Below are 14536 nucleotides of genomic sequence, written 5' to 3' on the forward strand. Positions count from 1 at the left end.
TTACTTTTAAAATCTAACTGTAACTAATAACTAGTTATAATTTTACCAATGTAGCTAGTAACTGTAACTAGCTATGTTTCAAAAGTAACTTTGAACAACACTAGTTTTATATTATCCACTATATTTAAGTAATTATGAAAAAAAAATTTCTTTATTATATTTTTTTTAGAAAAAAGATATAATTAATATGAAATTCATCTTTATGTTTTAATAAAATTTTAATATATAAAAGATAGCCGCTGCCATCATGTTAAGGTAGGCAGGGAGTAAGACATTAAATAAAATAAAAAGTTATACAAATTTTATTTTTATTTTATTTATTAAAAAATTTTAACTACTGAATCTAATAAATTTTACATCTATATATATTATGAAATTTAATTTAACAATTTATTTAATCGGTTAATATAAAATAACAATCATTTAAACGACCAAAGTATTAAGAAACTATTAAATATAATGTAAAGTAAAAGATATAATAAAATCAGTCCGTATGGTAAATATTAAGTATATAATGTAAATTAAAAGAAATAATTGTTGTAGTTTTGTATTTTTGTTATATATTTATATATATATATTTAATGATATATATGAAATGTCAATCAAAAGTTATCTTTTAAATGGGAGTTTTGTTTTTTTAGAGGATTAATGTAAAAAAGAAGATAAGATGTTCTTTTATTGATGGATTTTTGGATGTTGTTGGTATATGTATATTTTTACTTATATATAATATATATTTTTCGATATATATTATTATTATTTGATTTTTCAATTTTTGATGATTTTATTAATTAATAAAGTGAATATAAACTTAATTTGAAATATTCAATATTCAGTCTGCAAATATAATATTCAATATTCCTTCTACAATATATATTACGATTCTTTTAAAGTGGTGCCATGACCAGGATCTATTTAGGGATTAATGAGAGCACAATACAGTGTAAAGGATAAGAAAGGTAAGACCAGTAAATATTTCATGTTAAAGATATAAATTAATTTATGAAAATATATAAAATGAGATAGGCATGTTTGTACATTGTTAGGCTAGTTTAAGGAATAAGAAATATTATGATGGATAATTCATTTCTATTAATGTTTATATATTATTAATTTGGCTGTGGTCAATTGATGTTATAATAATAATGGGCACTCATTACAATTATTAGTATTGTAAAGGAATTTTAACCTTATTTTGAAGAGATTGGTGGGTAAATTAGTTTCATAAATTGAACTAAATTTGAAGTAAATTTTAAAGGTGAGTTGGATTTATAAAGTATATCAATTAGTGAGTGAGAAATGACGTTGGGAGGATACGAAAATTAAGAAGGTTGGGATATATATGTATTAATGAATTTTAACCTTATTTTGAAGAGGTTGGTGGGTAAGTTAGTTTCATAAATTGAACTACATTTAAAATAAAGTTTAAAGGCGAGTGGGATACATAATATCAAATATGTGTTGTTTAATTGGAATTAAACATATATAATATTTATATATATATGTGATATATTTGTGGTTTAATTGGGAAAACAGATAAAGTATTTAATGGTGAATGATAAATATATATGTTATATATATTGGAATGTAAAATAAATGTTATCATAATACTAAAAGTGATGCATGTACCATTTAGATATTTAATTGTAATGGATAAATATATATGATATATGTATATTTGAGGTTTAATTGGAATTAAACAGATAAAGTATTTAATGGTGATTGATAAATATATATGTGATAATTTGTAAGGGATAAATGTATATGTGATATATTTGAAATTTAATTTGCAATTAAATAAATAAAGTAACAGGGTTGGGCAGTATCGCGGATATTTGTATCTTTTTTAAAATTTTGGAAAGTATCTTGTATCCAGTATCTAAGATACATATTATTTAAAAGTATTTGTATCTTAACCAACTTTGTATTAAAAAAGATACAGATACTTTAAAAAAAATTTATATTGGTTAATTTAAATAGTATTAAAATTTTAAATGATATTGTTTTAAGATTTAAATGAAAAATTTAATCAAAATTTAGATATTTTAAGATAATTTTTGATATATGACGTTGTTCGTCATATAGCAATTTGCTAACAATTAGAACTACCATATTTGAATCGTTTTATATCTGTCTATTTTAAAATTATGGAAGAAGAAAATAGAATAATATGTTTATCATCGTCTTCAGATGATTCTTCAACCGAAAATTACAATTATAAATTTAAACTAAGCATACTTAATGGCAAATTTTTTGAAGTACTTCAAGATGATCATAATAAAGAAATTCATCGTGACTTTGGTATTGACGAAAAAGTTATAGCAACTGTTACAGATAACGGCTCTAACTTTAAGAAAGCTTTCAAGGAGGTTGGATATTCTATGGAAGCTGTAGAGAATGACTTTGACATCAATGATGATGAATGTATAGAATTCGAAATCATTGAAAGTATTATTTAATACTTCTTTAAAATTTATTATGATATTGTAAATTTAGTAAAAAATTTTATTCAAATAAAATTATTTATTTGTTTATTTAAGGATATAAAAAAGCCTCAATAACATTGCCTCAACACATTCGTTGTTTGTGCCATACGATAAGTCTAATTGCCACAACAGATGTCGAGAGAGCTATTAAGGATTCTCCTAACATTTCTAAAATTCATCATCCTGCAAGAGCTAAATGTACTAAGCTATGGAATGCAAATAATAGGCATAAAACTGCAGAACTTATCAAAGCAGTTTTAGGAAAACAATTAGTTACACCTTGTGGAACTAGATGGAATAGTTTGTATGATAGTCTTCATAGTTTATTAAAATTTAAAGGCGAACTTCCTAAATTATGTCAAAAATTAGAATTTCCTAAATTAAGAGATATTGAAATTCAATATTTAGAAGAATATTGCAATATAATGTCCCCATTGGCTATAGCGATTGACAAAATACAGAGTCAAATCAACTGCTATTATGGAGAATCAGCTCCAATTTTAAATGTCGTTAAAAAAAATTACAAATTTAATTCAAACCAATCTACAATTTTGCAAACCATTAGCTGTTGCCATAGAAAATTATTTAAATAAAAGATTTAAAAATATATATGATTTTGATAACAATTTTAAAAGTGCATTTTTGGTAACTATTTCTCATCCCTATTTTAAAAATCGTTGGATTGATGGTGAAAAAGAAAAAAAATACTTACAGGATTTTTTATTACATGAAGTTTTAATTGTTTTTAAAAATAATATTGAAATTAATAATTCAACAAAATCTTCAATTGATGACAGCGTCTACATGATTTTCACTGGATGCAAACCCCCTTCAAAAACCTTTGTATTTATTGATACTCTTTTCAAAGAATTTATAAAGGATAACTTAAATTAATCTATATCTATTACCAACTATCTATATTTTGTGATTATAAATAATTTATTTTTTAGATAATAAATTCAATTAAAACCTCCATTATTTACAATGAATTAGTTATTATGGCATTATGAGCTTGCTAAAATATCTAAATCTTTTAAATTACATTTAAAAGGATAGTTTATTTGGAAAACAATGTGTATGATTGTTTGCAATATATACATTTGGTCGATGAATTGTATTATAAAAATACTATAATAAAAGTATAATTTTTACAGCAATAAATTTTGTCCTATCTCATCTCAAAATTTAATAAATAACCCCCCAAAAAATTTATCCTACCCCCAATAAAGCAGCTTACCTCCTACCCCCTCAAAAAAATAGGATGCAAACTGTTCCTACCCCTCCCGCTCATGTAGACGCTGATTGATGAAGATGATGATTACTTTTGTCTTAAAAGTACCACATCCAATTCTAATAATTCAATAAATGATATTGAAATAGAGGTCCTAAATTATATGAAAGATGACAGGCGGAGTAAAAATATGTTAAATAGTTATAAATATATAAAAGAAATATTTATTAAATATAACACAATATTACCCTCCTCAGCTCCCGTTGAAAGATTATTTAGCTTTGCTAATATGGTTAATAGACCAAATCGTCAAAGATTGAACGAAAAATTAATAATATTAAAAAATAATTCTGATTTATGATGCTGATTTATTATTATTTACTAATTATATAATTATTAAATGGAATATCGCATTATCTTTTATAATAAATTTGTTATTTTCTACAATTTATTTTAAATATTTTTTTATAAATTTATATATAGATAAGAAAATAAAGCTTTATACATTTTGATTTTGACTATTTAAAGTTTTTTAAAAAAGTATCTTGTATCTTAGATACTTTAAAAAAAAATACAAGTATCTTGTATCTTATATCTTATTGAAATTTTTCTAAAGTATCTAGTATCTTGTATCTTGTATCTTAAATACAAATATTTATAAAGTATCTGTATATGTATCCGAATACAATTTTCTGAAAATTTGCCCAACCCTGAGTATTTAATTGTAATGGATAAATATATGTGTGATATATATTTTAATGTAAAGTTATCATTGAGATGGGTGCAAGATGATAATTGATAAATCATGTAAATAAAAAAAAATTCATTTTTATTAGATTGTACAATATTCTCGGTTAATGATGTTTACTACCAAGTGAATGTATGGAAATATTCTAAATACCGACCTAATTTGCTAAATACCGACCAAAATTTATTAAAATGTAATAAGATCCTTATTATTTAATATATTAATACGGAATCACGTGGTCGAGTCCGGCCTCCTATATATTATCCCCCCAAGGATGGAACCACCAAGTTAGAATAAGAAAAAAAACATGATCATTCCTGGGATTCGAACCAGGGAGCATGGGATAAGTAAACCAAGCTCTTGGCTACTAGGCCATAGAGGCTTTCCAAAAATCACGATTTTTCAAATATATATTATAAATATATTTGGTAGTGCCTATCCAAATGAAAAATGAACAAAATTCAAATTTGATAGATGGTACCTTAAGGTACCAAGCATCATTAACCAATATTCTCTGTCCAACAATTGTAATTATATTTCTGTCTTTATTTTTTTTCAAATAAATTTTTTTTTGAAAATCAAAATATGCTATATATGCCATTAATTATGAATACATAACAAAATTGTAGTTATACTTATAGAGCATTCTCATCTCTGCTATCATCGCACCATCCCTCTATTTGGAAATTTTTAGATGCTCTACGGTTAGAACAATCGTTAACCGAAGCAAAAATTGAACAATATATTTCTGGTAAGCAACCCCCGAGATCAAGAAAGAGGTATCGGGATACGGCTGAAAATATTATATTAATTGTATCTGACTATGTAAATCGCCCGATTAATGATTATTTAAGGGGGATCGCATATAATTTTAATTTACAAATATAATTTTTTTTTAATATCATGTTTTGTATAGTATATTTATTCTATATTCATTTTATAAATAAATAAAAAATTTGTGCGTAAATTCATTTTTGATTTATATAATAGAAAAAATTAGTCTAAACATAATATATTTTTTTAAAGGATTAATAGAATTTAAGAATTTTTAATAAATCTAAAAAATGAGTCAATCTTAATTTGATTTTTTTTGGAATATGGCTGGATATATTTTTAAAAACGGTCGATTTAAATTCTAGCCAAAATAATACGTAAGATTCGAGATAGAGTTCTAAACCTTTCTTTTTCTTTCTTTCTTCTATGCCCAAAATCTCGGCCTACATAACATACTAATCAACATACCTTATGTGTTAAATTGGTGAACCAAAGAAATAGGTATAAATATTGGTGTTAATTTTTTTTGATATTATTCATTTAGTAAATAAAATTGAGATTTTTGTAATAATAAATATGAAGAAATAATTAATAGGACCAATATTCAAAATGATTTCTATTTAATCATCCTTATTTTTTTATACTAACTAATTATAATAAATTGCAACTGTAATAAATACGCGCCGAATCGACGTTGCGCTGAATTGTCGCCGCGCCAAATTGTCTACGCTGAATTTTTCGCGCCGAATTGACGTGATACCGAAATTTTTACCCCATATAAGATACAAAATAAAGTGACCAAATGCATCATCGACAATGCTAGAAATTATCTTAAAGCTTTCAAGTAAAAAAATATAATATATTTATTAAAAATTTATTAGAGTATATGAAGAAGAAGAGGAATAGGACGATGAAATAGTTCCTCTGCCATTATTTGATCTCAGGTAACGATGTCTATTTCAAAACCATTTAAAAATAACATTTTATAAGTGTAAGAAATTATGGAATAAACATGGGCAATCTTCAAACTGTGCAGCCATTTAAGGAAAACATGAGAAGATATCTGATTAAATCGGTTATAAGAAGTGGAACTCTTTTTATAATTACGTGAAATTAATAGATAGTCTTATTAAGGAGAATTGCCAATAAATCTGAATTACAGAGATTTTCAGATAACGACAAGTCGTTCATGGATGAATATTGTATGGTTAGTGAGAAATATGATGTATATATATGATTTTATAGGTCATGGAACCGATTGCTCCGTCTATTTAATTATAGAGGACGAAGAAAAAATGCATTTAGGATATCTCACTCCTATTATCTATATTATAATTTTCCAATATCCTCACTACATCATCGTGACGTCATGTCATCGCTACGTCATGTCATCGGTCCTTATTCATTTATTTTTTATTTGTTGATTTATTTATTTTTAATTTCTAAACAAATAGATGCGCCTACAGCTTCAGTTAACTATGCAACTATAGGATGCCAAAGTAAAACCTTAAATATACTTTTAATTTATCTTTATAATATTTTACAACCTATGCAAGTATTGGATGTCAAAGTAATATATTAAATATATCTTATTTACAAAATATTACAAAATATTACAAATTATTCATATTATCATTAATATTTTATAAAGCTACCATTAAAAAAATTATATTTACTCAATAAAATACCAACAGTCAAAACAATTATTACTCAAGAATCTGCTATTAGTGAAAACAATTATAAATGTAAAATACAATATGATACATAATATTTTCATTATCCATATTATAATTTTCCTATGTCCTCACTACGTCATCGTGACGTCATGTCATCGCTACGTCATGTCATCGCTACGTCATGTCATCGGTACCTATTTATTTTTATTTTTTTTATTTATTTTAGACAAACAGATGAATGGAATTTCGAGAATTGATGGTGTACACATACCAAACATGGATTGAGAGATTTAAAAAATCGTCTTTGAATTGATATAAACAATATTCCCTCAACTTTCTAAACATGAATAGAATAAATGATGTGAATAAAAAGATTCAGGGTAATATTTCACTTAATCCTTTCTTTATTTTTTAGATTACCTTATCAATTTTCATCTCATATTATCAATTACACATTAATGAAATCTCTACAAGATACTCAACTTGTATATTTATTTTGAACATGCTCACAATTTTTGTCAGTACTTACATTGCAATTTTTTTTACATATATTTTTCTTTCATGACCAATAATTAAGAAGATAATTAAGTATATTCAAATATTTAAAAATTTTTATCCTAACTTATTTATAATCTCCAATCCTTATAAATAACTCTTTCTTTATTTTTTTCCCCTCCCTTATCTCATTCTTTTCTTTCTATCTTTACTATCTATTAACCACTATTTCTCAAAACCTTATCAATTCCTTTAATTTAATTTTTATTATTTTTATAATATAATAATTTATACCTTCTTTTTTCCCCCCTTTTTTAATCTTATTTTTGAATTACCTTACAATTAATTAACCTTAATCTTAATAACATTACATTCATCATGTTATTTTTTAACTTTTAGAATAATTTTTTTTTGATGATAGCCCTCCAACTACTAGAAATATGCATCTAATATTGACCCATCTACCGCTTTTACACTATTTTAATGTTTGTTTAATTTCAACAATAGTTTATTTATATACCTGATTTCTTTATTTGTCTAGGCTAGCCCTAATCCCTCACATTGCTACAAAACATGATGAATCTATTATTAAAGATAAGCAAAGAAAATAATTACGATTAAACAAACACCTTACCTATTCTAGAGTTACTGGTAGACAAAATAATAAAGAACTACGCTTGAAATGAACTCATCTGGAGGTTTATTATTTTTTTTTATCATATGTTTTATATCTATGTTTATTTTATTTTCACCCAGTTCTCCAAATGATTCTATCACCACTACCACAATCCCTATGCCACCTCCGCCTATTTTTTAACAAATATAAACATTTAATTCTGTACTATCATTCACTTCACTAGGAGTTAATATAAATATTACTTTATCCGATTCTCTGAGAAACTTTCATGAATATTTAGAGGAATGTTCAAACTTGAATGTACAGTACTGCCAATTTCATCAACTTTATTAATGGAAAAATATGCAGTAGTTCTGTCGTGGCCTTTATAACAATACTTACGACCGTTTTATGGTTGAGTTAACATTGTCGTTCATGATTCTATTTTAGAGGGGGATATCAATGCTGACATTGACAGAAATATCGTTTTGCGTTCTTCTTTTACCAGTATCCCAAGGCATAGGCATATCATCTTTATCAGGACGTAATGTGTTTTATACACTGCTTTGTTAATCCGTCATTACTTTCATCTACAACCCTAAATGATATAAAATTATACATTAATTATTTCCTCTCCAGACGACCGCCCAGATTTATTTTGTCGCTTTTTCCATCAAAAATTAAAATGTCAACAAGGATTTGCTCTTAATTTTATCAAATACATAATAAATAATCCTCATTATTTTTAAAAAAATTATCCTAAATTTATATGTCAATAAAAAAAAATATCTTTAAAAATTTATAAATAATTTGCATATAAGTTTCATTAGTGTTTAATGGCATTTTTGTAATTTAAATAGACAGCATTTTTTTTTACTTAACATAAAAAAATATATATCCCTTATCAAATTCTTTGACAAATAATTTCAGAAATGCAAGACATACATTAAATTTATCTGAAAAACAACAATAACCTTATATAATAAACAACATATTTTTTAGATATAATTTTAATTGATCATATAACAAAAAAGTATAAGAGTCGGTTATTAAGTGGTTGTCCAGGCCTTCCCAGTTTCCCTTAATACGGAATTTACATGTGTTTTTTCCCATATTAGACTAATTGGTAAATCAGATATTTCCCGTTCATGTGATGATATTTAAAATAACTATCTCCAAGGTGGGAAAAAATTTTCAAAATTATAATGGGTAGGACTGGGCTTGGAACCTCAAAATTAATATTAGCTTGCACCTGACTTAAGAATATCTTTTACAAATTATTAAAAGTTGAGCTGGGCTTGATAAACTTTTTTAAAATTATAAGATCTTGGATGCTTCCTAATATTGTGAGCTTGAACCTGGCATGACATCTATCTTAAAAAATGAATAAAAATCTCATTCCCCCTCATTTTTGACAGGTTTTCTACTAGTATCAATTATATTACAATATCCAAAATTAATTTTCTTATTTGATTTATTTTTAAATCATTTAAATTTCAAGATTTTTTTTTTTTATAAAAAAAATATTTTATAAATTTATAAAATAAAATTTAATTATAACCTTGATCATAATTAGCGTACGCAGCGGGGAGGGGCAGGGGGACAGATCCCCCCCTCCCCCAAAGCCAAAAAATGCAGACGCCGGATTATATTTTTCAAAAATATTATTGTTAATATTAATTTATATTTGTTAATATTTATTTCTATCTCATATATATATATATATATATATATATATATATATATATATATATTTAATTACATTTATTTATCACATTCATCTACTAAGTTATTTTATCAATCAATTTCGATTTCAAGTTTTCCTTGGCGTAATTTACCTATTATTTTCAAATTTTAGTGGCGTAATATTTATCTAAATTTCGAGTCAAATAATAATTATCTCTGAAACTCCTTGTCCAAAAGGGAGAAAGAAATTGCAAGCTTGTCCAACGAGATCGATTCTCCGCCACAGTAACAGCTTTTATGGAGTTAGAAGAGCCGATTATTAATGCTATTACTGAAATATCAATGGCTTGAAAGAAATATTTCCTCAGAAGCAAGAAAATTATTGTATTCAATACTTATTCCAAATTTTTTTTCTCATTAGAATGTATTATTTAATTATACAACTATTTTATGTAATACTTTTCAAAAACATGACATTGACTTGATTAAGAAGATGAGAATAGCTGAGAGCATTTTATTAGAACTCAAGGAAATTAGAGCTAATGTTGATGAAGAATTTCATATTTTATATGTTATTGTTGAGTCAAAAGCAGAGCTATACGTGTTTAATATTTGTCCCCCTCGACTTGCAACAAGCAAGCTCATCGTCAAAACATTAATATAGGATCAGTAGAAGAGTATTATAAAACAAATGTCCCCTCTCCCAACCTTTTTCATATGGCGATAGAAAAAAAATATAAATATTTGTTAGATTTTTATCATGAAGATGTTTAAATATCTTATGATGCCTTATTAGCTGAATAACTATCATTAAAAGATTAACTATGGTTGACACAGTCCCAAAAAATGCTATGGATGCTTTTTATTTCAAACACATTTTAGATTATATTCCCAATTATTAAAATGGTTATATATATATTAGCAGCTCTTTAGTAAACTAATGAGAGAACATTCACTTTTTTAAGAAGAATAACAGAGCCTTGCAGAGGTACCATTTACAGGACATGGCCCAGATTTTTTTTAAAAATTTTTCCTGCCCGGGTTTTTTTTAAAAAAATTTTCAGGCACGGCCCGGCTGGCCTGGATCAAATTTTTTTAAAATAAATTATATTTATTTTTGATTTTTATAGCTAATAATGGCTTCAAATATTTGGTTTTAAAATATACAGCTCGGCCCGGATATTTTTTCTAAAAAAATTTCAGGCCTAGCCCGGGTGTTTTTTTTAAAAAAATTTACGGGCCCGGCCCGGGTATATTTAAAAAAATTAAAATACGGTCAGGCTCGGGGGCCGGGCCTGCAAGTCTGTGAAAAACATACCTATGAAATACAACATCTGAAAGTAGATTGAATGATTTGGATCTTTTGAATATTTATAGACATTTAACGCCAAGCAAGGATTGATAATTGAAAAATTAGCTCAAAACATACAAAATACAATTATTCCTAATAAACTTTTTGTGTATTAATTTATATTTCCAACATTTAAATTTTTTATACTTTATATATTTTATAAGCTCAAAAAATTCAAATTTCAATTTTGGGTCATTTAAGTGATTCATATCGTGGGTTACATTCACTTTATATTTTATAATTCACATTTATTTTATAGTTTTTCAATGCCGGTTTATATATATAATTTTTTTAATTCACATTAGTTTAAAATTGTGTATTAGAAAAGTTATTAATCCTAATAAATTTATGCTTAGTATTTTTAATTAACAATATTATTTCTTAAAAAAAATTATTATCCCCCCCCCCCCCCCAGACCAAATTCCTACGTACGTGTCTGTTGATCATAGTACAAAAAGTTATAAGAAACATTTATTTTTATTTCATGGATAACAAATAATGGTGCAATCATTAAGCATTATAAAAAATAAATTGTTAGAATTGTTGCAGTGAACACAATTTCAATTCATATTTTTCTCTATAACTTAATTTTTATAGTTATCTCCTATAATATGAGGTAAGATTTGTTATTTCATATAATAACATTAGGGCAGACTCGATTTTATCATGATTCTCTAATTAGTGGTTTGCCCAGGCTATCCCAGTTTCCCTTATTACGGAATTCATGTGCATATATGACTAAGAATTTACCCGTAGACTAATTGATAAATCAGAGATTTTTCCTTCATGTGATGATAAATTAATTTGAAATTTAACTATCTCCGGGCTTGGGAAAAAATTAACAAAATTATTATGGGTTGGACTGGGCTTGGAAAATATTCCTCAAAGTTAATATTGGCTTGCACTTGACTTGGGAATATCTTTTACAAATTATTATGGGCCAGGTTAGGAAAATTTTTTTAGAATTATTATGGCTTGTGCTGGACTTGAGAAAATTTTTTAAAATTATAAGGTCTTGGGCGCTTGAAAATTTTTTCCAAATATTGTGAGCTTGGATTTTTTTTGAAATTTTTTAATGTTAAATGTTAATCTTATGTAATCAGTAATATTTTTACAAAGAATTTTGATATGGGGTAAAAGCTCATTTAAATATATTTTGTCTCAAAAAATAGTTTCCACTCTTAGTCCTAATGGTTTGACTCAATGACATTGGTTGAACTTGACTTGAATGGGGGGGGGGATAAAAATATAAATAGGATATTTTTAAATAAAAGGCAACATCTATCGTAAAAAAACAAATAAAATTCTCATTCCCCGTCATTTTTGACAGGCTTTCTACTAGTAATATTAAAACTTTTAAAAATGGCTTTAAATAATTTCAAGTTTTGTGAGCCACTTATTAATTCAATCCTGGAAGGCATAGATCAGTTCAAATATTGCTTACAATTTATATTTTGATTATCTTTTATTTTCAATACATTCAAACACATCTATAAAAATGAATATATACTACCTGCAATTATTCATCCGCTATTTGAATTGGCCCTGGATAAAATGAGAGGTCAACAAAGGAAATGCTAGAACTTATTTCCAGTTTGAGAAAAAATCCTGATAAGGAAAGAGTAGACTTAATTCTTTTATCCAACACACATACTAAAATATTTTCTGATAAAGATAAAAAAATTTTTGATGAGGAAATGAATGAAGATCCTTATGAAGATGATCTATTTAGCTTTTTTCAAAAGATAAAATATTTTTAATAAATTTCCCGAATTAAAATTTTTATTTATTAAATATAATACAACTCTCCCATCCTCTGAGCAAATTGATCGTGTGAACACTAAGCGCTCTTGTTTGTCTGATCAAAATTTTGAAAATCAATTGTTGCTAAAAATAAATAAAAAATTGTTAAAATGTTATCTAATATATAATAATAATTTTATTTATATTATAATTATATACGTGAAAATTCTTTTTATAAAAAGATCTTATCTTATTATACATTCCTTTTGTAGGAGAAAAATAAATATTTTTTTTGTATATAATATTTAATTTTTTAAGTAACGAGTAACCTGTTACTTTTTAGAACAGCCAGAAACGCGCGTTCTTTTTAAAAAAGATAACGAGAAACTGTAACGCATTACTTTTTTCAGACGTAACGAGTAATGGTAACACTTTTTTTGTAGTAACGTTTATAGCACTACTATTTAGTTATAATCAACTAGTTGTTACTATTCATATTCTAAATATTAGCCACAAATATGTATAACTTAAGACTGTATTATAATTTTATCTGTGAATGAATGAAAAATAAATATTTATTAATTAATTAAATATTTTATTAGCTATTTTACTTTACCCTATCCTCCTTCAAAAAAATTGAAGTAAATCGCCCCACTCCCTCTTTCATGTAGATGCTATATGTAGGTAAATATTTACAAATATCGCTCGATTAAGAAATGATAGTTAATTTATATGTTATAATATAATTAAAAGATGTCATTAGTTATATTAACTGTCAATGCTGTTAAATCTGATAGGACAAAGAGTGATTTCCTTATGATTTCGTCAAGTTCATTTTAGAATGACGGAGTATGGTTATATAGATAATAGATATGAATATTTGTTGATTTATAATATTCCAAGGCAAATAAGAACACCTCAACTTAGATTATATTTTTCAAATTACATTGAGACCAATGCATTCCTCTGTTTTCATTATAAACATAGAAATAATTTAGTGAAAAACTTAACTAATACAAAAAACGTATGCTGTTGTTTTATTAAATTAAGATTAACTTTTATTGCACAATTTATTAATGATTTTCATAACCATAATTGGATTGATAGATATGGTAACATATTAGATAAAAGATGTCAAATCATGCCAATTAATGAAAAAAGTATATATTGTTCAACAAATATTAATTTTTTTTAAGCTATGAAGAATTTAAGTGATGATAGTATTATTAAGCTCCAAGATATTTCCAATCTTCCTGAAATGAATCCCCCCTTCATTATCCCATTTGGGAATGTAGGAACACCCACAGAATATTTATACAAAAAAATAGAAGAATGTAAGATGCCAACACAACTTATTTCAAGATTAGGTTTAAAGTTTTCAGTTAAAGATGATTATATATAAAAATTAGGCTTAAAGTTTTCAGTTAAAGATGATTATATAAAAGAATATGGAAATGTTGGGATGACTTATAAAGGTAGGAAATTAAAAACTATATAAATCAGAGACATGCAGATGCACCATTTGCCTTGTCCAGATTTTTTTTTCAAAATTTTTTTTTTAGTCCCAACCCATGTTTTATATTTTCAAGCATGGCCCGGTTTTTTTAAAATAATTTGGTTTTAAAATATACTGATCAGCCCAGGTAATTTTTTTAAAAAAATTTTCAGGCCTTGGTGTTTTAAAAATAAAATTTAGGATTGCCTCACGATATATTAAAAAAAATTAAAAT

The 14536-nt window shown here is 25.6% G+C and overlaps 1 protein-coding gene across 2 annotated transcripts in view; it reads left to right on the plus strand.

Annotated features, from left to right (window-relative positions):
• Nucleotides 1–13619: 13619 nt before the first annotated feature.
• Nucleotides 13620–14536, plus strand: part of LOC135925740 (G patch domain-containing protein 3-like) — a 42673-nt gene continuing 41756 nt past the window's right edge. For both annotated transcript variants that reach the window (XM_065461201.1, XM_065461202.1), the window contains exons 1-3: nucleotides 13620–13966; nucleotides 14003–14173; nucleotides 14216–14281. In XM_065461201.1, coding sequence (XP_065317273.1) covers nucleotides 13648–13966; nucleotides 14003–14173; nucleotides 14216–14281 — 556 coding nt within the window. In that variant the 5' untranslated portion in view covers nucleotides 13620–13647. The remainder of the gene's footprint in view (nucleotides 13967–14002; nucleotides 14174–14215; nucleotides 14282–14536) is intronic.

Source organism: Gordionus sp. m RMFG-2023, chromosome 3 (assembly GCF_954871325.1).
Source record: "Gordionus sp. m RMFG-2023 chromosome 3, tfGorSpeb1-WG-v2, whole genome shotgun sequence".
In the NCBI taxonomy this organism is placed as follows: Eukaryota; Metazoa; Nematomorpha; class Gordioida; order Chordodea; family Parachordodidae; genus Gordionus; species Gordionus sp. m RMFG-2023.